This window comes from Argiope bruennichi, chromosome 6 (genome assembly GCF_947563725.1).
Source record: "Argiope bruennichi chromosome 6, qqArgBrue1.1, whole genome shotgun sequence".
In the NCBI taxonomy this organism is placed as follows: domain Eukaryota; kingdom Metazoa; phylum Arthropoda; class Arachnida; order Araneae; family Araneidae; genus Argiope; species Argiope bruennichi.
In genome coordinates this window covers 135,562,659-135,589,017 of record NC_079156.1, presented here as the reverse complement: position 1 = coordinate 135,589,017, position 26,359 = coordinate 135,562,659, and the positions used below count along the sequence as shown (strand labels likewise).

At 31.4% G+C, this 26,359-nt stretch overlaps 1 protein-coding gene and 1 long non-coding RNA gene across 3 annotated transcripts in view; one reads left to right on the top strand and one right to left on the bottom strand.

Annotated features, from left to right (window-relative positions):
- Nucleotides 1-20,209, top strand: part of LOC129972846 (uncharacterized) — a 32,660-nt gene extending 12,451 nt beyond the window's left edge. The window contains exons 2-3 of the long non-coding RNA XR_008784908.1: nucleotides 13,273-13,380; nucleotides 20,119-20,209. This is a non-coding gene — a long non-coding RNA (uncharacterized LOC129972846). The remainder of the gene's footprint in view (nucleotides 1-13,272; nucleotides 13,381-20,118) is intronic.
- The window catches only part of LOC129972844 (sialin-like), a 38,756-nt gene continuing 12,904 nt past the window's right edge, over nucleotides 508-26,359 (bottom strand). Inside the window, exons 2-10 of one of the 2 annotated variants that reach the window (XM_056087137.1) lie at nucleotides 16,474-16,688; nucleotides 15,132-15,362; nucleotides 13,266-13,449; nucleotides 11,724-11,857; nucleotides 10,438-10,587; nucleotides 9,157-9,289; nucleotides 6,428-6,583; nucleotides 3,830-3,915; nucleotides 508-2,164 (exon numbers count right to left, since the gene is read on the bottom strand). In XM_056087137.1, coding sequence (XP_055943112.1) covers nucleotides 1,919-2,164; nucleotides 3,830-3,915; nucleotides 6,428-6,583; nucleotides 9,157-9,289; nucleotides 10,438-10,587; nucleotides 11,724-11,857; nucleotides 13,266-13,449; nucleotides 15,132-15,362; nucleotides 16,474-16,686 — 1,533 coding nt within the window. In that variant the 5' untranslated portion in view covers nucleotides 16,687-16,688 and the 3' untranslated portion in view covers nucleotides 508-1,918. The remainder of the gene's footprint in view (nucleotides 2,165-3,829; nucleotides 3,916-6,427; nucleotides 6,584-9,156; nucleotides 9,290-10,437; nucleotides 10,588-11,723; nucleotides 11,858-13,265; nucleotides 13,450-15,131; nucleotides 15,363-16,473; nucleotides 16,689-26,359) is intronic. The other variant, XM_056087138.1, reaches the window with a different exon arrangement.

The following is a 26,359-nucleotide window of genomic DNA, read 5'->3' as shown; positions in this document are numbered from 1 at the left end:
AAAAAAATATAACAACAAAAATAATGAAAATATTAATAAAATTCATGATCACTGCTCATTTCTATATGAAAAAATATTCCAATAAATATTTACAAAAGATTATAGAATCTAAATGACATTAAAATCTAAAAAGTAAAAACATGAATTATTCTAAAAATCTTAAATCGTCGTCATCAAAGATAAGATGATAAAGCATTTTATTTTGCCATGTCTCTGCTACAGATGTTTCTGAGCTTTTTTTAATGTTTTTTACTTTATTTGTATCTCTTTTCAATTATACAAATAGAGAGAAATGAAATGAAACAGCTTCAATGAAAACAAGTTCCTTTCAAGTTTCAATAAAAAGGAAGTTGTTTTCATTGAATCTTGAAAGAAGTTTCAAATGGATGTAGCTAAGCAATCGGACAACATCATCATTCAAAATTCATTAAAAATTAAAATCATTATTTTATTTCCCGAAATAATCATTTTATAATCAACTATTGTACCATTGAATATAAACAGCTTTTGCCATTTAAATTTGAAATATGTTTATATTTGTTGCCATATTATGTTTTTACTTAATATACAGAGCAACATAATTATAAATGTTGAACAAGTAAGCAAAATGAGAATTTAAAAAAAAGTCTTTCAACTAATTTTAGAAAAAAAAGTCTTATACAATTAATACAAGTAAGTTTGAAGACTGTTCGTAACAAAAATCATATTTTAGTCAATTGTTTTCTATTCATTTAATATTTTAGATAAACTTGTTATTTAACATTTGAACCCATCTCGAATAAAAAATAATAGAAACTCCATGTTACTGTTATACGAAGTCTTGCAATTTTACTTCTTATCTTTAAAGAAACAACAACAACAGTATTTAATTCATATTCAGGACAGTTTGTTCTGCGAAGAAAAAATATGGTCAGAAACAGAAATAGAACTGATTCATTATAGAATACACCCTTCTCTTTGTGGACAATTTGCATTGAACGCTATGTTTTATACAAAGATAGGTTTAAAAAAGCAACCCATAATCCATAATAGCTCGGTAATTATAGTACTAAAGAAAGAAAATTCTGTTTGTAGAAGCATTAGTTATTTACTTCCTTTCCTATAGCTGATTTTGACTTCGGGCTGTTATCGATAAGCCATCGTGGAACTTAAAAATGGCCAAAGAACATTGATTGAATTCTTCTAGGCAGGTCCTAAAAACGGTTATATTCAGGGCTTTTTTATCCTACTTCTAATTAAGTAACATCTGACTTCCCCTTTTGCCAAAAGAAATCGAGAACTGCCAAGCCAAGCCATACAACAAACTGATCACGATATTCTTCTAGAATCAAAGTGTTGTGATATTCGCAGATTTTCTCGAACATGGTACAACTATCACAAAGACTAAGATTGTTCTTTCTTAAGACGAACTGAAGTTATCTGACGAACAAAAAGATCAGAATGAATATCAAGATTGTATACTGAATACATGACAGTTTTGAAATTTTGGCAACTTTGGCGAACTCTGGTGTCACAGCTCCTAAACAGTTCGGACCTATCATCATTGGATTTCTACTATTTAAGCAACTAATATATGTGTTAAACAGTTCTGAAGTTCCAACGAGCTCATTGTGAGAATTAAAAAGTGGTGCTCGGACCAACTTCAAAAAATTGTTTATGTGCATTCGTGTTATGGAAACAAAGAGGGTTATAATGTAATTGAAGCAAGTGAGCCATTTCTTGAATGATATTTCCATATAATTGAAGTACCAGTGCTTCTACCAACGAAATACAATTTCTGAAGTTCGGATTATTATCGAGTTACAATGGATTTTAAGATTTTTTTTTTCACCGACTTCATACATACTGAGATCTCATTTAACAGCAAAAACTCAGACAACGCTTTCAGCTACACTATATTTTGTCAAAAAATGCTCGTTCAAAGTCTGGTCATTTCAACAGTAGAAGTATCCTTTTTCAGATCGTTGTTGTCCACTCCAAGAATCACGGGCACCGTAAATATGAGATTGGCCTCCTTCACCGAGAGTGTCCTGGTCTTTCCTCCGCAATATCTTCCCCAGGGTTGAACTTCGGCAGAACCGAACAAAAGAAAAAACGCTGCTCCGAACAGGTACATGCCCACTGAGATGTAAAAAATGTATAACCACTGCTGCACATCACCTACCTGAAAAGAAGAAAACTTGATGAAGTCTAAAAATTTTTAATTAAAAACTATAAATATTTTTATGAAAACCTCTTTCTAATTTTACAGTTTTATTCAAAATGCAGTGGGATATCCTTATAAATATGCTGATATACGTTATTAATGCAAATAAAATTTGAAATGAAAGAGTAGTTTTCTGAATTATTTTGGAATTGGCGATTTTCAGATATTGTTTAGCAACATTTTTATATGAAAAATAATTTTAATTTATAAAATCAAAATAAAGAAGAGGAATCATATTGTGAAATTTGCAACACCGAATGTTCAGTTTTCAGTATCTTCTTAGTTTTATATAAGCGATCCATTCACATAACATGTTTGTTGTTGAGCCAAGAATAACAAAATAAAATATATTGGTTTGTGATATAGATTGGAAAAGTAAATCTTCAAACCAAACGCTTAGAGAGAAGGCTGTACTCGACCAGGACAGCAAATCCTTCCCCTCCAAAAGATGTGATTTCAGGAAATCAGGAAAATAATTAAATCAGTAATTTAAAGATAGGCGAGAAAATCCAAAATCTGTTTTCTACGGGGATTAAACAAACAACCTTTCTATTTTTAACCAAGCTTTTAAACCAGCTCAAACGAAATTTTTTCTCTCTTTTTTTTATAATCAGAAGTCCGATATGATAAAGCTCTTTTCGTGAACGATGCGTAAGCTTCATTTACTGACATTTGTTCTTCTAACTGTTGACTTAAATCTGGGGACAGGGTGGCTTGATGACAAAGTTTTGGTTCCGAGACTTCATAAAAGCAGTTTGAGACATCATTCCACTCAAGATCAACGGTAGACATAAATTACTTAAAATTCTTTAGAAGTATACATCTTTCTACGTGTGATGTGAAAAATCTGGAGAGAGGAGAGACTTCTTGGCATCAAGACATGCTTCATATTTATAACAGCAATTTTGAAATAGCATTATTTCAAAATTGGACATAAAAAATTAATCAATTAGTAATATATTTTTTTATGTTTACACTATACGCGTAGTCAAATAAATACTTGAACAAATAGATACTTAACTAAGGGCTGGCTTTGAGATGATAATTGCTTATAGGCAGTTGCAAAGGATCCACCAGATAAGCGGTTCTGAATAATATATTTTTTATTCCGTATACTTTGATTGCCCTTTTTAATTTTTTAGAAAAAGGCAACATATTTACTATTACTATTAGACCTCCTCAACATATATATACTATCTTTTCAGTTATTTCTTCACGCAAAGGAGATTTAGACAGAAATGATAGACTAAGGCTTATGAGTTAAAGTCTCGAATTGAATGAATAATATTATTTGTAGAAATTGTTTTTAATTATTTCCATTAACTTATTATGAAAGCGAATTCGTCGTGATTGTCAACTATTCAAACGAGCAGATAATTTCAGTAAATCTAATTTGGTGTATGCAACTGCAGAACTTTGTTGTGATCTTTGTTTTTACCCTGCAAAATCACAGTTTAAGCAATCGATAAATTCCCAAAGATTTCAAAAATGTATTTGATAAATTTTTCTAAAGCTGCCAGTTAGCCAAAAAAAAAAGTATAATTCTTCTATCAACTAAAAAACAATATTTAATTTATCTTCATAATTTTTTTAAATATTTAAAAACAAAGAGAAAAAACTTACATTTCCTTCCAGGAGGTACCCTGCTAAAACAGGCGCAAGAATTCCAGGAATGCTAGCAATTGCATTCGATATTCCAAAGATTTTGCCTATGAAAAATAATTAGGCTTTAATACTCTTATAATGAATAAGTAAAATATGTCTATGAGATGAATTGTATTTAATTACTCAGTCATAATTCAGGAATCGATATTTATCACATGGATCAATATTATTCATTTTCACTATTTAAGGCTGCACAAAAAGGTATTTTGGAAACTTCGAAACTGTGAACTGTTAACAAATATCTTTTTTATTCAGTTGTTAAATTTTTTTAAAGTGCAGTTAATATCTTAATAATTCGAAAACAGATTGTTTATTTCGGAAAAATGCGGTTGCAGATCTGCATCGTACACCTGAACCAGTTCGGCAAAGAGCTAGTTGCATGGGGTTCTATATATTTGTGAACACGATATTTTATTGCGATAACTCGAAAATGCAAAAACGTAGATAAATGAAATTTGGATCTGGTCTTTTCACCAATAATGTAAAAGTGTGCTAAATTCTGGACTTCATTGCATCGTGAAGCACAAATCCCCTATGTTGTGTTCATATGCGAGGAAGTTGAAGGGAAAATCCTCAGGCTAGTTAGTTATTGTGCTTATTGACTAGTCTGTTACCATCTTGTCAATTAAATTATTTAGTATATGGATTTGTTTGTCGTGTAACATGCATGGAATAAAAAGTAATTACACGCTTTTAAAAGCAGAGAAAAAGCAAAAAACGATGATCAAACGCATCATTGCATAGATAAAATTCAAATTAATTTTTTTAATTGCATAGTGTTCTTATATGTTGCTATAAATGCTGATTTAACGTTATAAATAATGAGAATTCTTGAATTTTATGAAAAAAAGGTTATTTCCCTATGATAGTACAGACAATAGTTATTATAAGAAAACATGAAAATTGCGAAATTAAAAAAAATCAAAAGTTAAAATGACAATACATTAGTGGAAAAGACATTTTTGGATTTTTCAAGAATATTTTAAGGATACCAATCTGAAACATTTCGTTTAATCGCATTTAGTGAAAAATTATTTTTGAATATAAATTCCAATAGATAACTTTATGAATAACAGTTTCTATCGAAATAATAAATAGAGCGAATCGATAATCGGGAAATCTATATCTATACTTATAATAAAGTTCAATGTGTGTGTGTGTTGGCGCTCTACAGGCCAGACCATTTGACCTACAGCTACCAAATTTGGTACATGTATACCTTGGAGGTTGGGAATGTGCACCTGTGGTTCCTTTTTTCGAATTTTTAATTAGAATTTTAATTATTTATTAAAAACTAACTTTCCCGCCAAAAAAATCTTCCATTTTCCCCACCGCCAAATGAGTAAGGTTTCAATTTTTCTTTCTCCCAACAGTAATGAGGCTAGGGTTAACATTTTTCGGCAGAATATTTCAAACGATTCTGTTTATTTTCTTAATGTTTGATGCATTTAAAATTAAACATTGTTAATGAATCGATCTTTCAGATTCATTCTGAAGTACTTTTGAATTAAAATAAAACAGAATGAAGGAAATTAAAAATTTCTAATCCGCATAGCGTTACCCCAACTGGCGTAGAAAAATTCACGCATTTGCTTTACCGTAACTGGCGTTGAAAATTCATGCATGCGCATTGTCTTCTGGTTTTTGACAATATTATCAACGAAGGATTCTTGATTTAAATTATTTTTAGGTTAGTTGCATGCTTTTGTAATTAAAATGTATTTATGTTAGTTATATATTTTTTGTATATGCTTATAGTTTTAAGTACATCGTTTTTTAAGTAGTTTTTTAAAAACCTGTTTTCAACCGTTTATTTTAAACGATTCGTTTTATTTTCTTAGTGTTTGATGCATTTAAAATTAAACATTGTTAATGAATCGATCTGCTCATAATGTATCTAAGAAAATTTTGTTGACAAATTCTTGAGATATTAAATAAATTAAAAAAGATATTCTTTAGTGCCCATAAAGTTTAAACGCTGAGTGACTCTATTTTCAGTAATCAGATTATAAAAAAATGCTTTGTTTCAGTAAAAAATATTATTATATTAATTGAAGATTAATTCTTTCAACTTTAATTTAAAGCATAAATTCTACGGGTGCTAACAGAAAATTAGAGAGATACATATGACGTTATGACTGATGGCCTTTATAATATTATGAATGAATTATATGACAATCAAAATTTGAAGTTTTAAAGTATTTTGGTGAAGAAGCTATTAAAGTAGGAATTGCATAAAATATTTAATTATTAAAATTTTAACGAACATTAAGATTGGCAAACCGGCTGGTCGCCAAAGGCGGCTAGTAAGCAATAAAACAGGAATAATCGAAGCAATATTCCAGTTTCCTTTGTGGAGAATTTCCCACTTAGACCTATATTGCAGAACTGATATAAAGTTTTTAGTAGTATTATTTACTAGAAATATCGTTTCCTTGAAATAGTACTATTTATACTATTTTTGTAATAAAATAAGAGTTCTTAAAACAGTTCGTTCAGCGGGAAATTGGTCCTGATCCGAAGAGTGACGATTGAGTAAGACGGTGTGGATCTCACCTGCAAAATCAGGAGTCATGTCGACGATGACAGACACATCTCCACCGCCACACAGCCCGAAGAGAGCCATCGCAGATGTAAGAAGAGCAACCACGGCATTGGCGTTGCACCTGACGAGAGGAATAGCGGCCATGCACAGAGCTGGGCCGAGAAGTGCTGAAAAATAACCAAGTTGCCATCAATGAAATCTCAAAAGGAGTTTTAGATAATAATTTCTATTTAGGAATAACTAGAACTCTAAATGGCACTTATTTCTTTCTGAATCTGGAATTGGCCACATTTCAAAATGGGCAATTACAACCATTCGAACTGTTGTGTTTGGAAAATTTCCGCCAGTTTCCAATACATCGTTCTGATCACTATAGAGATTCCGAAATGCTGTAATCAATTTTGCAATTAAATATTTTTCTTAAAGAAAGATAGAGCTTTCATCAGTATTTTTGGCGATTTACCAACAGTACTATAAACATAGAGGTAAATTTTTGGTATTTACTTCTTTTTCACTGTCATAAAAGTAAAAATGCTTTTCAAGCAGTGAAATAGAAACGTGCTGTTTACTGAAATAAGTGAACGAGAAGTGCACAAGTGTTTTGTGAAATTAAGACAGAGCGAATTTCATGTTTATGAATGGTAATGTTCTAGTAGGCCGTTCATGGTTGATAACAAACAAATGAAGTCATTAAGGGGACTCGGTACCCTGAAAATTTAAGGAAAATAAAAAAAATATATAAATTTTCTAATTTTGAATGAAAAATGATCCTTGAATCTTTGACTTATTAATCTGAAAATTTTAAAACAACCGGACAAGTATTTAGATATGGAATTATTTTATTTAGCGTGATTTTATGTGCCACGTTCACTTCCAATGTTTACATCAAGCATATTTCTTGTGCAGGTAACCAAACAGCTTCATTTTTCCCATGAAATAAAAGGTAAGGCTAATTGTTTGAGACTATAATGGTTAAATCTTTATTTAGAAAAGAACCATATATACTAATGCTGAGCGAAAACAGTATTAGAGTTATTCGAATGATCCGCCATCAACTGCTCCAAAGTATAGCACTCCTTCCCAGAAAGCTGTATTCTGTTGCTGAAGGGGCTGAAAGGTCATTATACTATAGCGAATTACTGCCTACTAATCAAGAAATTAATTTGGTTAAATATATCAGTTATATCGATAGTTTGAAGTAAGTCATCGACTAGATTCGGTCATTCGTAAAGGAATCTTCTTCCACTAGGTTATATTCTAGATAACATGTGACTTGGAGGACCTACCAACATTGTTTATGCTTAACGGAAATGTCTTACCCTCCCATCCATACAGTCTTGACTTGGCATTATATCGTTCTTTGCAAGATTGGCTGAAAGCATTTTATATCCAGAAAGGGCCATTTACAACACTTTAAATACTATTTTTATTGATAAGTCGGGGATATTTTATGGCCACTGATATGAGAAGTGATTTTTTTCAAAAGATTTCAAATCATTATCAGATAAAATAGTGCTTTTATAATTGAATAAACTTCATTATTAGTACAAAATATTCTTTTCAATTTACTCCAAAAAGCACCTTTCCGAATAATGCATTAAATCAGTAATAAAACCAATCTGACATTTAACCATATTATAGGATCTGAAGAGTTACAAATACACGTATCGGAATGATAGGATCAAAAATGGTTAAAGTTATCATTATTAACATTAATCGATTATCGATAAAAATTATTATTATCAGATTTTTCTAAAAGAAATGCTTTTTCCTTTTGCTACCATCTGGGTTCTACAACCCAGGTAGCGCAGCCTGTAGCACAATATTGCACGATATTATATAATATTATTCAATATTAAACAATATTACGAATATTGTTTTATATCATAAAATATTGAATATTAAACAATATTACGAATATTGTTTTATATCATAAAATATTGTTGGTGTTACTTAAGGTACTTAGACAAGCCCGCTGATGAAGTCAGTGATTTAAGCCGAGTTTGTGCAGTAGCTTCTGAAGGTAAAGGCCCTGAGCACCCGAGGGCAGAAGTCTGACTTCTAGCTCATATAAAGAGGACACTCAAAACGCGTTCCTACGACCTTTTCGCCTGTAGATGAGGCACTTGTTCCCTCCTTGACCCTATCTTGCTGTTTTCTGGGATGCTTTAATATTTGTCCAATTTGCTGACAATTTGGAGCACGGCTTCACACACTCGCTTGCACAACCCCTTTTTACAGGGGGAGGGGCTCTTCCACACACTTCACAGACAGAACACAGGGTAAAGAACAACCATGTCCGAACCAAGACTTGACGCCAAGATCACGGAGAACCACTACCACCAGGCCATGGTACCGGACATAAATTGTTGCACGATATATGTGTGCTATAAGAGAAATGACACTTCATCTTTCAATTATATTTGTGGCAGCAACAGGACTAATAGGATAATGCATCGCTAATGACCAAATATAGACGAATTCTTTAAATTTAATTAAAATTTTAATTGTTTCTTTCAGATAATAATTTAAATTTTATTGAAAATTAAACTTAATTATAAATGAATGTTTAAGAAAATGCAGTATATTCAAAAATAGAGACCTAGCTTAATTATCATGTTTATAATCCTTGATTTTTTCAAAGATATATTTATCGTATTAGTATTTATGTTTAACATGATATATGTATTGATGAATACCACTGAAAATCTTCAAGTATTGACATAAAAAAAATGCCTACCAATTGTTTCGAACGATTTTCTGATCGTTGTGATTGTAAAACGATACTTTCTCCTAATACAATCAGATAATTTCCCTGAAATGATGATAGATATACACAAAGCTCCGAATAACAAGGCATTTACAAATCCATTCTGAAATAAAATAAACGATTATTTTTAATTTTCTATATTTATAATAAAAATTAGTTTGTTACATAATAAATTGCGAATAATTATTGAGTATACAAAACAGATGATTTAAAAGCTTACATTTACTGTTTTAATCATGAAAACTGTTTTAACTATAAACCACGTTTAATGCTAGCATTTTTTTAAAAACTTTCTTACAACATTTGATCTTCATTTTCGAATGTAATGTTATCACCGTCAAAAAGTTCAAAGTCAAGATTTTGTTAAAATTCATTGTTTCAAACTTTTCGAGAATGAAATAATTCATTTTTCTGTGAAGTTTTCTTCAGAAAGTATGCTAAATGTTTAAAAAATAAGTTTGTCATCATGTTCATGCAATCTGTAATTTAATAAAATCTATTGAATGATAAAATTCCATTTAATCAAAGTAAAAAAAAATATTTATGTAAAAGTCTTGTTGATATTACATGAAGATAGGTAAATAGGCGAGTGTGGAAATGCCTGTTCAAATATTGTCTAAAGCGTTTATCTAGGTTTTGAAATGACGAAGAGCGTAATCAAATGGTTGGTTCCAACGGGTGTAGTTAAGATATATTAACACCCCATTTTAAATCAATACCAGGATTCTTCTTTAAGTGACCTCGTAATTTTGAACAGCGACCAGAAGACGACCTGAGTTGGCACCCCTCTTTTATAAGCTTCCTCACCACACCAACGGGAGGACGTTTTGCCCCCAGGATTTGGCGAGCACCAGACACTCTTAAGCGATGGTTCTTCGGTGGAATCGGTTCCCGAACCTGAAATCCTTCTGTTCCGAAGCCGAGATCTTACTACCTGGCCAGAGCGGCCCCGCTTTTAATTGGGAGACTTGATTCAACAAAACTAATCTAAATAAAGCTTTCAGTGGAATCAATTTACGTAGTTGTCACTTAGTAGATATTCTAACCACTAACTACAATTTATCTTTCGAAATGATGCGATTTCATTTCCCTTTTCTTCTTATATGATAACAATCGGTGCCAATATTAAATCAGCGCTGCACACAAGAGATATGTTACTTAAGCATAAATTACATAATTTATGCTATTATAAAGAATGAACAAAAAATGAGTAGAACTATAAAATAGGATTGGCGTGGTTTCGAAATTTACCTTTTGAATAGGCATGTGCAGAACGTCGTCCAGGTAAGCCGGCAGCTTAGACTGGAAGCACATGAAACTCCAAGCACCGCAGAACTTTGCAACGGTGACGGCCCAAACGGGAGCTGAGCAAGCCACCTGTAGCCAAGGAACGGAGGCATTCTGAAAACAAAATGAGTCACTGTGCTCTGAGAAACGGTGGATTTATCTTATCACTACTAAATTCAATGATTTATAAGCTGGCTTCTTTCAAAAACTTTAGAAAAGACATTTGTTTCTCTGGATGAAATTCGGGTATACCATTTTAAAATAGATAAAAACATCTGCTATCTCATCAGCTTATAACAATTAAAGGTACTTTTCCGTTTCCGAGGACCGTAAAAAAAACGTCAAACGGTTGGCGCTTTTTTTTAAGATTTTGTTTATTGGAGATTTGGCAAAAATAGTTTAAATACCGCCAATGACTCTCGAAATATAACGATACTCTCCGTTTCCGAGGTCCGTAAAAAATCACCAAACTTGAAAAATAATTTATGAAAATGATAAAAAAAATGATTCATTTATGAAAAAAATGAATTTAATTCTTAAATATACAAGTGATTGTAATGACAATAAAATTGTTTAATTTTTAAGAACATTTAAAATATGTTGACATAATAATTTTCCTGGACATTTGAAAATTCGATAAGTTTGCTAACATTTCAGGCATTTCATTTTTTTTCAATACAATTTATTATCAATTTTTTTTGAATGATTGAAAATTGAAATCGGAATTTATAAACTCTTGAATTTTTCATCACCTGCCAAAAGATCTATCCAAGAGAGACACGTTATTAATCTGTTGCGAAACTATAAATCAATATTGTTTATTGCGTCGAATTTCCATTATGAAGTTTTACATTCCAAATTCTAAATGTTTACTTTGACGCAGGTGAGTACGCACAGAGTGAAATCCTGTCGCTCTCCAATTGATTCAATCATTTTTCCTTCGAGAAACTAAATGCCTTCAGGTAATAATATCAGGTTAAACTTTGATCAGATTAATAAAAAATTTCAACTTGCTTCTAAAAGGAAATGATTTGATAGACTTACGAAAAGGATGCTTTTTTTATAAGTTCCTTAAATACACCTGCACTTCTGTTAATAAAGTTTTCAAATGATGGTATAGTTCTTTACTATGAATGCTTCTTAGTTTAAAAAATATTTCACTGCAGCCCATTTAATACGTTTAGTAATTTTATTCATTCTTTGAGAATAGTTTAGTTAAAAATGGTCGTTAAAATTGCAAAAAAAGTTACCTTTTTCTCTTTAGAAATTATTTCTGTGTTTTTCTGAATATAGTCCAGTTCTTTAGCATTTATCCTAGGATGCTTTACAGGAGATTCAAACACAAGAAATACCCAAAGAAGGAACCACACAAAACCAGCACATCCTGTTCAAAATAGATCATTATTAAATTGCTTTCAAATGTAGGACAATTTTTAATTGTTATGTCTTTTATATTTGAAGAGATTGAATCGGGGATTGTTTGTAAGAAAGATTGTCAAAACAAATAGTATTACTATTTGCTTGTACTGTTATATGCTAATAACTTTAATTAACCTGCTTTTTGAGATTGTTATTGAAGATTGCATCTATTACAACATTGGCTTTCCTAGCAATTAAACTGTTAATACGCAATAGATAATTATTTAAAAGTTCTCTTTTCTGTTTGATAAGATTAAATAAAAATGAATTTAAGAATTATCTTCTTCTATATTTGTTTTCTTAATAAAGCATTTGGGGGTAAATATCAAATATGACCAAATGTAGTCGCAAAAGGTGAACACAGGAGAAAAAATGAATATATATATATATATAAATAGGACAAAAATATGATGAATAAAAATGATTATATATTATGCATTGCGAACAATGGGTTTTTATACACTATATCTTTCAAGGTCGTTTATACACTTCGAGAAGAAGTCAGGCAAACAGAAACATATATTTTTGTATTCGAACATATATATTTCTGAACATATATTTTTGTAATCGAATATGGAATCGTTACAAAGGAAGTAGGGGCTTTTTATTAATAAATTAAATAAATATAAAAGAAAAAAGGGAACACTAGAAGTATACAACAATATTTAGAGGAATAAAAATTTACTTTATGATAACAATTCATACGCAGGAATAACACGATTTAATGAGCAAAACTTGTAATATTTCAGACGGCAAATCCATTGGCACTGATTTTAAAACATCAAATGCTTGTTAATGACACTTTCTTCCTGCTTGCTATTATCATGCAGCGTGTGACTTGTAATGTTTGTTACTACAAACATTAAATCTTGGGCATTCATAAATTTATATTTTCTTAAGCCCGTGTTATAGACTTTATATTTTTTTTATGCTCGCAGAGGCAATGACAAAAAGTAGTTTGAAACCGCGAAAGTGAAGAATTGTCCACTTCTTTCAAAACTGCCAGTCTGAGGCGCTCTCCTTCAGAGTCCCGAAGTCGACTTAGTTACCACAATTAGAGTCGTAAAAAGCACCAAAAAATCGCCAATAAGTAGACATTAATTAGTACTAAAATCGCCAAATAAACTCACATAAATTAGCTTTTTCTATTGCAAAAAAAACTTGTTTCTATATATCTGTCCTATCTCCAAAAATTTGTAAATGACGTTTCTGAACACCCTGTAGAAATGGCTATTGTTTAATAAATGATACGAAATAAGATCCTTTTTTATCGATAATTGCTCCTTATAAATTCTAATTTCTTCAATCTTTATTTATCATTTGATAATTAAAGAATATAAGCAATCTACAAATAAATAAAAGAAATCTCTTACCCAACAGGTAAAACGCCGAGGGCCATCCACCTCCGAAACCATGTTCGCAGAGGTACCCTGTGAGAGGCATAGACATCACCACGCCGAAGTGAGTTCCTATTACGCACGAAGACAGGTGGGTGCTCCGCTCTTGCAAAGGTGCCCAACGAGCGATCAGTGTATAAGCACTGGGGTAGTGCATACCCTGGTGAATAGAAAAGAAAAAAAAATGTTTGAAGTCTAAACACATTCGTACATTTTGTTTTCATAGATGCGCAAACAGTACAACATACTTCATGGTATTAAACATTATTCTACAATATTGCAATATAATATTATATGATATTAGCCGTCTTTCGCGAGCAGCTCATCGCCCAGATGATTGACTTTGAAAGCATTTAAATATTAATGTGGAATGTATATATGTTTCAAAAATTTCACTTTGCTATTTAATTAGATTGCAAAACGTGAATTTAATAGAATAAGTGACAATAAATTGTAAAGCATATATTTAAAAAGTATTATATTACGAAATAAAAATGGAAGTGAAAATCCTACTTCGGAATTATAGCAGAAAGCGTTTTTTTCTTTAAATCCTAACATTGGCAAAAACACACGATTTAATATTTTGATGAATGAATTTAAATTTCATAACACCATTCAAAACTAATTGTTGCGATTCGTGTATTACATTAATAAATTTAATGAAATTAAAAGGAACCTTGTATAAACATGAAATTAGTATAATTAAAAGGATTTCTTTTTAAGGTGATGTAAAAACCAATTTTGGGAGATAAAAATTTCCAAAAATATCGTCGTCAATTTCCATAGCTACATTATAGAGATTACACATCCAGCAATAATGAAGCCCATTTTCACCCCTGATTAAATTTTGTTTGATGCCTATTTCTTTGTTTCTTTTACACTTCCATTTTATAGAGTGAATAGAGTTTTTAGTAATTTTTATCCAGAGAATTTTTAATAATATTTTTCGGTTTCATTAATTAGTGAAGCGTCGACTTAAGTGCAGCTGTAAAATCGTGCAATGGAGTAGTCTGAAGCGTTTGTATTGTGCTCCTATAGCATTGTACCTTAGTATGCAGTCCTGTGATTATTGTTTTGTACCATATGATACTAAACAATAATTTTGTGTCAAGTAAGTAGGTTAGCATTAAAATAGTAAATAGCAATCACAACAATCATTTCGATATAAATAAAAATTAAATACAGTAAAAGGTATTAACTGCAATATTTAATTCTACAAAAACTCCACACCCACCACTTTTTGACGCAGTATTACGATAACTAATTTATTTTGTTATAAGATTATTTTAGGAGGAATTGTTGGCGTCAATTGAGCTGTATATATTTCGTTTTAGAACAACATTCGCTAATGATTTGTTCCAATTCATAGATGATGTCTGCTCTTAAAATTCTGTCTCTAAGATATGCATCTTGGAAAAAGAAAGGACAAAGTGACGCTTTCATGTCAAATTTAAGTGAATAAAAAATTGCAAATCCGAGTCTATATTATCAAGAGAATGAAAAATAATATATTTTCAAACTGAAAGTTTACTATTTATTTCAGTGAATCACATGATAACTTTTGAAGTACGTGCACACTGATTATCGAAATAATTGCCCTTTTTTTTGCCCATGACTGAAATACGTGTGTGAAAAAAATGAATTTATAATTGAAATCACTTCGGAATATGACAGTGCAGAACCAATCTCAATGCCTCCTTTTCAACCAATTCTAAAGATGAATTGTCCTGGACTCATGTAGGTATAACAAGTGAATATTCATTAAAATTTTGTGATATATTTTAAAAAGTATTTTAATTTTTTTTGTACTCATGGTATACGAGAAAGTAAAAAATGACTCACATGTATAAAACCTAATATGGTCCTTAGGGCGATAGTATAGGTGGCGTCCAAAGTAGATATCATGGGCGTGAAGCAGGAGAGGATTGAGGAGAGTAGCGTCGCACCCCCGAAGAGTCTGGCGGCCCCAACGAAGTCGCTGATCTGACCTCCGATTATCTGAGCCACCACATAACCGTAGAAGTATGACGCAAGAATCACACCTTGGGTGTACGGAGTCCATGGATAGCTACCCTAAGAATCAAAATGCATGAAATAAATTTTTTGCACAAGTATGGATCCAATCATGAATATAAACTGATCTTATTAATAATACAGCATGGCATCATTCATTAAGAGAGTCTAGTTTAAGGTATTATCATGTGTCTGTAAGTTGTTCTGTATATATGATCTGTGGTGCTTATCGAAATGCATGTTTACAGAGATCTATGATATTTATAAGCTAACGGCGAAAAGGATGATTAGAGAGGGAAAGTGGTAAATTACTTTTGTCATATATATTACTTCTACTATAAACATTTCTTTTTCCTCAGCTAAGACCGCAGAGATGAATAAAGTGCCAAAGAATGGAATTTTTTTTACCGACATTTAACAAAATGCATTTAGTTGAGAAACAAGAACGTAGTTGTAAAAGGGCTAACAGATTTACAACTAGCCTCTATATCTCTGATGTTTAAACACCTTCCATTTATTTTCTTACAAATTAAAGAAGATATCCATTCCATAAAGAAGATACTCCAAGTGTCCACTTTTGAGGATCGGAAATTTGATTGCATTGCAAAGGAACTGTTACTCATGCAATTTTATAGGCATTACAAATTTCTTACCCCATACACACTGGCATATGAAAATGTATTGTTTACAGCTATTTAATATGTTATGTACCATGCGAGTCACCAGAAGTTATCATTATACTTTTCTTTCTGGCTTCTACAGCCTTTTGTTAACTAGCATTTAAGTTTAAAAAAATTATATTTCAATTAATCAATTTTAAATAATTTGGTGGCCATAAAAGAATAACCCTTAATCTTATCACAATCCTGTACAGATATCCGTCTCTCAACTTATTTATGGAATAGAATAATGGAATTTATAAAATAATAATGGAATAATGTAATAGAATAATAATGAAATAATGTAATGGAATAATAGCGGAAAAATGGATTTATGGAACCAAATTAAATGGAAAGAACGCCAAGATATATTCTTGGTTCTTAACATGTTAAACATATATTAAGTATTTTAAACACTATTTAATAATTAAACACTTCTGTACTCGAGATTTGTAAGAAAAAGCACTTTTGTACTCGAGATTTGTTGCTGAAGCAAGAATATTTGAATGTACCTGTTTGTAATTTAGTGTGACGTTGACACTCGATTCTGGTACGGGGCAGAAGTTGCTGTTTTCTTGAGGCCCGTTCCTCAGTTGCAGCAAATCCACCTCTGCGCTGCTGTTGACCATCGCCACCATGGCCACGTGCAGGCAGACTCGATGGCCGAAAATCAGTGTCATTCCCCAAAATATTAAAAAGGTTAAAATGAAACGAGCAGGGACCATATCTAGAAAACAAAAAGGATCTGTGTAAATTTTATGCAATCAATAAAATAATAAAAAAAAACAGCAAATGCACTGAATTCAAACAGGTTTTTCTAGCCTTTATTGTAAATCAAGAACACTTTACATTGAAATACATTTATACTAAATGGTTTTGTAGTTTACAACACAGGATGCCCAAAAATTATAAGGACGGGGTAAATAGTTATTTTCGAAGTAAATATAAGAATTTCTCAACTCAGATGAATAAATATATACCAATTATATCAAAGCAAAACGATGGCCTTATCTTATGGAATTTAGGCGAAATATTTTCTTGTACTGAAGAGTCACACATATGGTCACTGGATTTAGACTTTTTGGACATTTGAAATACTATATTTATAGCTAAGGACTATGATCGTGACTTAAGAGTAGCTATTGAAAGAAAAGGCATTCAAATACTAAGCAATATGCTTAGCGATATTTGGAATTCCATCTGATGATTTTATCAGCAATGCTTAGATAATAATGGCTATTGATAGGAATACTTCTAGTAATGAAGATTTTATATTGGAATTAATTAATTCGAATAATGAAATTTTGATGCATATTTATAATACAAAACAACAAATTTTGACGAATGTTTGCTGAGATTGCAATAGTTGTTTACTAATTTTGGATTACTGAACAGGGATATGACAATGGAAATCAAAAATTAGCTCCCATTACTATGTATCTATATGTTTTTTACTTGAAATGATATGCTGACAAATGCATATGAGTGTTTACTGTGTTATGCGACTTTTGGAATGTATTTTATCTGAGTCGTGATCGAAAAGTATATAATAGTAGTCCGTCAACTTTATAGTTAGCTTCCTTAACTTGTTACTTTCCTTAGTATCTTCCTTCTAGTTTTGCAATATACTGGCCAAAACACTTACATTGCTCACCGCTAACTGGACTACGTTTCTCGAGTAAAAAGTCCATATGGTGCTGCTGGAAATGCAGTTTTAGAGAAGTAGCGCAAGAAGGTTTCTTGTATGCAAATAATATGCTCACTATTAATATCTTATAATCTTTGATTTCATATTTCTTAAAAAATTCATTGTACAAACGAAAAACATTAAGAAATTCTTGTTTATCTTGTTGGGGACACTTATCGAAATTGGTATTCTTAGAGATCTACCATAGTTAAATGCAAGTAATTTCATCTTAATCATGGATAGGTTTCGAATTCTGTTCTTGAGGCAGAATTCGTGGAATAAGTACAGCCTCATCATTATATTCATCACTAGATACAGAAGACGTTAGAACATGACATAAGATTGATTCTTGATAGTCTTCTGGATCAATGAAAAATTCACTTGGAATTTCCGGTATAGGAAACCTCTCAGAATGGGGAATTAGTTATATGGCATATTGGGGGGGGGGTCATCTCCGTTCTTTCTTCACTTCTATTTCACTATGAAGAAGTAGCAGTCATTTATGTGATAACTTAGTTCCCTCCAGGGAAAGAGCAAATGGCATTTTTTTTTCTTTTTGCCTCACATTTCATGGAAAGTTTACTTGAACAAAAATTATGGTATGCGAGGTACATGGATTTTCTCATGAATTCAAAATTCTCTTCTGAATAAAAGTAATTTATTTTTTCATTAATAAAGTGATAGGACATTTTTAGATTTCAAAGGTCACTTCTCCATATATATGTATAGCAGAAGTTAAGCACTTATGAGATATCAAAGTTTTAAGAAATACATTGTGTATGAATTAAAACTTTACTCGACATTAGAAAGATTTAAAATAATTTTATCTGAAAACTCTATTTCTTATACTTATTTTTTCAGTCATTTCATACAAATACATCTATTGTTATACTATTCTTATACATTCAATATGTGATTTATATATTTTAATACATCCTTTTATAAAAATCATATATGATACATAATATATAATTTACAAATAGTTGTAATTTGTAAGTTATATACATTTACTTATTCCCGTTCTTCTTTTTTCACATGAATTTCGAGGAATCAACTATTTCCGTATTACTTAAAAAGATATCCAATTACCAATTTTTTATATCATCTTCATGCTCTGAGCTTTAAAATTCGTAAGAAATGTTTTTTTTTTTCATTTTGAGAATTGCTATGTGCATCATTGTTTATTATTTTTTGCTTCAGTATTGTTATGGATTTTTCCACCGCCGGGTTCGTTTAGATAGTGGGTGTATGGTGTGAAAACACAATCAGCAGGCCTCAGTAGAACACAACGGCAATCATTTACATGAAGAGACGAACACAAAGAAGACGAATACGCAGACGACAAATAATTTAGCAGGCGAACACAGGACAGCACACAGTTGCACATTACCGCAAACAGTAGCTCATAAGTAGTAATCATCCACAGCACACGAAGCGGCCAGATAGAATCCAGCAGGAGAGTGATCCTCGGAGCTTCGCTTTACGGTCTCTCCAGACGGCCGAAGTTCTCACTGTCTCTTCTCGTTTAAGCTGCCGACTAACTACTTCTCACAACTAGGCTACTATACAAAAGATACGACGCTGCTTCCACAGTAGATAACAGAATTCGGCACATAGCAGTTTAGCACTCGCTGCACGCAACTTTGGCACTCCGCTATTTTTTCGCTATCCTCTCGAAAACTCGTTACTTGTCGGCGACTCCGACTACAATTCACGACGACGACTCTCGACAACACACCATAGTTTGAGAGTGCCGGCCTTTTATATTTCCCGGCAGGTGGGACTAGAATCTTTTAAACCAATCAGGCGTATCTCGGTTCCTAATGGACGGATCGACAAAATTCTCGAAGTTTCGAGCATAATCCATTTTGTCGTCAAAGTCGCCAAGCTCTGGGATCACTGGCTCGGTATCCGACAGTATCGAATACAGATGACTGTAATACGGTCTTTCCTATGATGACACCAATCGTGCTGCGAAGCAAAATGACACGTTTGTAACAATATTATTGAACTCAAAGTGCCTATATGTTACTTTTAAAAATATTATTTCCGCTTTTCGGTTATATTTATTTTAAGGTTATTTCATTGAGTAGGCATCGACGCGCCGTTAACTGTTCTGTTTCATCCCGCTTGGCTCTATGTTATCATATAAATGGTGATACTGTTTGAAGGACCCAGTTCAAAGAGCTGTAAAGTAGAAGAACCAAAGAAAACAAAAGCTCAGAATGTCATTTTAGAAGTTCTTTATGCAGAGAATGATTTTAGCTATATAAATAACATTTTGCGTTCTGCATATTCAGTTAAAAAGCTTTTTTCTACACTTATTTATAAATTATTATTGGATTAGAGCTCTCAATTAAAATGTAAAGTAATTAATCTATTACACGCTTTAGTTACTTTATTTCATTTATCACAATTTTCATACTCATTTTTCCAATCTTATCCAAAAAGCTAATTTTTTACTTTTCAGTGAGCATATTTCTATACTGAGCATCATCACTGCAGTTGCGTTTATGAACAGTACGCATCACATCTGTCATTAAAAAAGCTGATTGTCTGTTTTTTTTTTAATTTATGTATTTTAAATAAAAGAATAAAGTTGATTTTTAAAAAAAATCTATATATTTAAATTAACAAAGAAAATTAATTTATTGTTTTTTTAAAAATCTACATATTTAAAATAACAAGGCAAAAGGTTAATGTTTTCTTTTAATCTATATGGTTAAAATATCAAGGAAAACTATTGAAACAATCGTTCAGCCATTTACCACTGATCCAATTTCTCCAATGAAAGCTCACGACTTCCAGATACGTCATCATTGATGCGTTACTTTCTATCACCCTCCATTTTACAGCAATTTCAAAAATAATAATTCACTGTATCTTTTTTAAAGGAAAAAAAACATTGACAGAATTTTCCAGTTATAACCACTGTACCGATTTTGAAAATTTTTATTTCCCGTGAAAGTTTATGACCAAAAATACATTATAAATGGTTGCTTGCACTCCAACACTTTACTAATCTAAGCTTTCAAAAAAACAAAAAACTTTGTTGGAATCTCAAGCCAATATTGCAAATTGATTTCGCTAGGCTGAAAACGTTGCTCATTAATCAGATTGTACTGCTAATCCAGTTGAAAGGTCGTGAAAAGTATCCAAAATATGGGGAAAAAAATACATAATATCAACTTCGTTGCTTAAGTTGTTGGATTATCTCTTCAAAATAAGCCTCTACAATTGTTACTGGTTTATAAGATAATGGAGCGGAGGAGAGGGTTTAAAACTGAAACATTGGTTTTTCGAGTATAAATAAAAGGCTTTAAATCAAAGAGGAATTTTTTTTTTAATAAAAAGATATAGATATTATAAAATGTGCATCGAACATAAAGATAGCTCAAGAGAAATATAAAAAAGCCTGAATTTGGAAAATTATTAAAACTTTTTTTTATTAATAGTAATGAGATTTTTGAGATTATATATAAAGTATGTGTCGCATAGAAAAAAAGTAAAAAGTAAACATTTCAGATCGATCATTGTTTTTTGAAAAACGAACGAAAACAGGTTGTGAAAAATGCTTATAAATAAATTTTTAAGTTAGAATCCAAGGAAAGAAAAACAACTGTTTTCTAAAATAATTATTCTACACTTTCAACTGGTGCTATAAAGCTCAATTAAAAATAGTGAGGAAACTTAAATTTGAAGTTAATATTTTGTCCCAATTATCAAACGTGAATTCATTTTCCATAGGCAGTTATGTTGGAAAGTTCCGTTTTTTTGCAATGTTTTTTTTTTTTTTTTTTTTTTTTTTTTTTTGAGGAACAATCTCCACAAAACAATATTTTTGCAGTTTCAGATGTAATTTTTCCTTTATTTGTTTGAAGATTAATAATAACACGTTATTTGAAATTGTACAATAACTTTCTTCTCTTTTCTCAGTTTCTAAAGTAATAGAAAAGTATTTAGAGGCATTTTTTTTAATGGTCCAGGTTTTTTTTCCGACGAAGTTGAAGTTTTCAAAAAGGAAAAAAAAAAAGGAAATTCAGATATGATCTGAAATTTTTATCAGTCTATCTCATCTATATAATATTGTATATAAAAGGTCTATATAGTCTATCTCTTCTAGATTTTACCATTCTATTTCTTCTACATTATATGCACTTAAGTGAATTTCAAAAATTTTGTTCAAATTAAAAAAAAGAAAGAAAAAGAAATGGATTTGCTTTCAAACACACACTTAGTTTAAATCTAATTGTGATTAAAATGACGCTTTATAGCTTATTTCTTAGGCCATAAAAATCTGCAACTTTTTAATTTACTCTTTTTTTCTCAGATCAATAGAATTTTATTTCAGTGCGAAAATGCGATGCTAAATCTTTCCTTTCCTTTAACCCTTATCCGGTAATATCCCAGTTTTGGATAGCTAACTTAAGCCGATAAAATTGTTGTAAAATATTTTTTTCTTCGAAAAGTATCATTCGAATTTACAGTAAGCACATGCTACATAGAAGCAAATACCAGGTGAAAAACTTTCAAGTCGATATCTGTATTATTTTGAAAAAATGCCTACAAGTACTTTTCTATCTGTTCTAATTCGAATAAACGCAAAACAGCTACTCTAAAAGTGCTGTCCTACACTGTAAGATATTATTAAAGTAGTCGATGTTTTTGAAAACCCCTGGAAATCCTGAAAATATTTTGTTTCAATTATTTAACCTGAATACATTTTCCGATGACACCCAATGCAGATTATTTGATCAAGAGTATCAAATTTAACATGTCATTACAACTTGGATAGTAGGAGCTCTTTAAGAAATTTTAAATTAATTTCTTTTCATTTTTAATTAATTTAAAATTACGCAAGATTTAAATATTTTTCAGCATTTACTGCTGAGTCTATTACTATAGAAAAAACATTTTTGAAATAATTTAAAAAATTAAATTTTCAATTTTACAATTTTATTTTCCTGCAATTCTTCTTTTCGTTTTAATGCATTTTTCAAATTTCAAAAGCTCATTTTAAACACACTTTTATAGCAATAGTTTTTTTTAAATGTAACTCCACGCTACAAGCTAGCAAAACTGTGAAGAATTTATGTGAATAATTGAATAGTCCCCCAAGTTTAAACGAAAATAAGTATTAGATATTTCCATTTATTACTAAATAAAGTTTAATGTATTTAAAAAAAACTGTGTTTTTAGTTTAAGAAATGGAAAGTATTTTAATTGTCAAAAAAAGAATCAAACTCAAGGTTTTGATTCATCTTCTGTTTCAGACCATTTCCTATTTCTGAATTTTTCCTTTGTATCCAATTGTAAAATGAAAAATATCCAAAACTGGTATGGAAAATACAAAACTTCGTGTCTTCCAATACATATTAAGTAGAGATATTCAATGTATGTGACACTCCGAGCAGAACATGGAAAAAGATGGGTCGATCGATTTGAGTATTTGATAGTTAAAGGTTTAGAAATATCTCCGCAACGTTAATATCTGTGTGGAATCCATAACAAATAAAAAGGAAATACACGAGACCGTTGATCGAATAAGTTCAGTTACTCAACTTTTATGACTTTTCGGTAAACACTATGGTTTTTGAAATGGTTTGAGTATTATAGTATTATTTCGAAATAATCAATTTAACCAAGTAAAATAAAGTGGAATGAATGTTTGGTTCTTGCGTCAATACAATGCAAGCCAGGAAACCGTCTCAGACAGAACCGTTGAAACACGCATTTAACCACAAGTTAATGATGTACTCAATTGTATATATTTAGTAATAAAACTTTACTGCTTAGTAAACAAAAATATGACATAAAATGCTTTAGAAACATAATCACACCAAAAATAAATCAAAGCTTTGTTAAGAACAATAACCAAAATGTAAGTTGCAGCATTGAAATCCGACTTCGATTCATTTAAAAATATCTTTCAAAGCAAAACTATAAAACAGGCTGTAAAATCGTTATGTAAACATTTTATTGCATTATAGAGTATGTTAATGCATAGTAATATCGAAGTGCAGTTCGATGGCAATTACATGATACAGATAGATAAAGAGTTTTCTTAGCAAAATTATTTTTGCGCGTATTTTTTTTTCTGGAAAAATTTGTAGTGAGATAAAGGTCAAATTTATGACGTTTAATTTACTAAGTTTCGATTAGACGGGTAGCAATTACATTTCAGGCAGCACTGAAATTTGCATGTTTTGTCGTTAAAAGGATAGAAAAATCGAAAGTAATACATTCTTCGAAAGCATATGGCTTATTTTTTCAAAAATTCCATCGTCGCTTAGTTAGATTACTGTACTTTTATAGCAAATCCTCGGCATTGAGATTTAAAACTCCCAGCTCGGAAGCAACCAAAGACCCGTTATTTATCGGGGCCTGATGCACATTAAAAGTGATGATCTTCCGTTGACGCGGCGCGGAAATTTAAAGAAGGAGATACTAGCTATGGCAGGGATGGCGAACCAATGGCACGCGTGCCATTGATGGCACGCCACCGATCAAAACGACTTGCATGTGTCTTTATTTGATAAACAATTCGATTGGTTGGAAAGTGAATAATTTGAAATGCAACTGATTGATTTCCAGTCTAGTTCAATATGGATTCAAAGCTTTATTGAAACAAGGAAAAAGTTGGAATGGATTGAAACAGAGATTAACAAGCAAAATAAGTAAAAATGCCAGGAACGAAAGTTTGGAAACATGGAATTCAATTACAGACATATTTAACTGTTTGAAGAAGCTGTCTCATGCTATTTTAACCATATTTTCATCTACCTATGTCTGCGAGTCATTATTTTTAGAGATAAATAGCATTAAAGACTCGCTTAGAAACCGTTTGGCAGATGACTCCGATTCAGCATGCATTCTGATAAAAGCAAAATCCTGCAATCCTGATATGAGTTATTTGTTATATAATCTGTAACAACAGAAGTCACACTAATGTTAGTTTAATTTGAATTATGCGTATATCCAAAACATCTACTACTATACAGTGCAAAATGTATTTTTTCGTAGTAAATAAAGAGTTTTGACTTGCTAGCATTTAGTTTTATTATCTTTTCAATAATCACAAATCAAAATTTTGACGACACGTCTGTAATTCATTAAATATTTCTTTAGAAAAAATGGCATGTTGATTCATAAAGGTTCACCACCCCTGAGCTGTGGTATCATTCTGATATCATCTGATTACGACTTAATCGCGAAAGTAGTCGCAATATAGCGTCGGCCCCAACAAATCCTGCCGATACTGCAACGTTCCGTGGTGGAAGTGTGGTCGGCTGTACACAAGAAGAACCAATATGTCCTTTGTATAGTTTGAAACAGAGTGCTAATATAACGCGATATTAGTTTCGGTAAGGAGAGTCATTTTTAAACAATCCATTGTGAAAATTAAACTTAACTAATATAACGGCAAAATACGGAAACAGAACAGACGTGATGATAGGTCATTCTAATTAGATATTGAAGCAATGAAATATTACACTGGAACTGAAATGAACTGAGATTAAACATACTTCAGAATCTATCATATGCATATCTTTACTACATGATTTAAAAGCTGCATTTTATATACTAGAAGCAAGAACATATAATGTAAATAATAATTATGCGAATACCTCTTAAAGAAAAGGAATTCTTCACTTGTCCTTTCATGATTGTCATTTTTTTGCGATGAAATCTCTGTCGGTTGCAAGTGGGTCGTCAGATGCGCCACTGTTTGTTGGGATTCGTTTTTGTAGAGCGTTCTGGAAACCCCAAAAATGGTCCTTATAAAGGGAAGAAATGGCAGTGAGGGGAGAGCGAGAGAAGCAGGGAGTGTCTGTGGGAGATAATCGGGCGATGACGCAGAGACAACGCTGAGACAAAAGGTGCGCTGGGGGAGGGAAAATTGAAAACACTTCTTCTTTTTATTTTACAACTTCGAGATAAGAGTGTTGAAATTTTTGAGTTTCTTTTTTACTTTCTCGTATACGAAGTACAGAGAGAGCACTGCAATTGCCGACTCGAACGTTTGAAGATTTTCATATTTCAGGCTTCCCCGAGTTCAACAAACACATTTTTGGAACATATTGGTCAATGAGGCTAGTCGGATGAAATTCGGCATTGGGTCTTTACACCAAATTTGTAGATTTCTATCAATTTGTGAGCAAAATATATTCAAAGGAAGTATGTCTGACTACTTATTCAAATATAAGTTAACACGATAAGGCCGAGAACTAGATGAATAAAATCTGGTACACAGATTTAATCTATAGTGAAGATATCTATCAAAGTGTGAGCCAAATTCCATAAGGGGTTGAACATCTCTCGTTCTGTACTTTCAGAAGTACGTAAACGCGATAACTCAAAACCGAATGACTTAAATTTATCAAATTTCATTTAGTGACTAAGATTGTAGTTTTGTGTTAAACTTTAGTTTCAATCCGTTGGAAAAAAATGCTTCTAAAGCACAAATTCACTTTTATTCGAAAATAGGTGAGAAAGTTTTTGTGAGACTTCTCCGGCTGGTTTTGACTACAAAAACGGTTATTGGAGCAAAAAAAAAAAAAAAAAAAAAAGTCTTTCCTTTGTTTTTTAAAAGTACCTTATATTTTACTTTGCGTTCAAATGGATTATCAGAAGTATCCATGGATTACCAGAGTTTTAAAGCTATTGCTGAACGGATCTCATGCTTTTAAACAGAAGACAGGTATCAATGA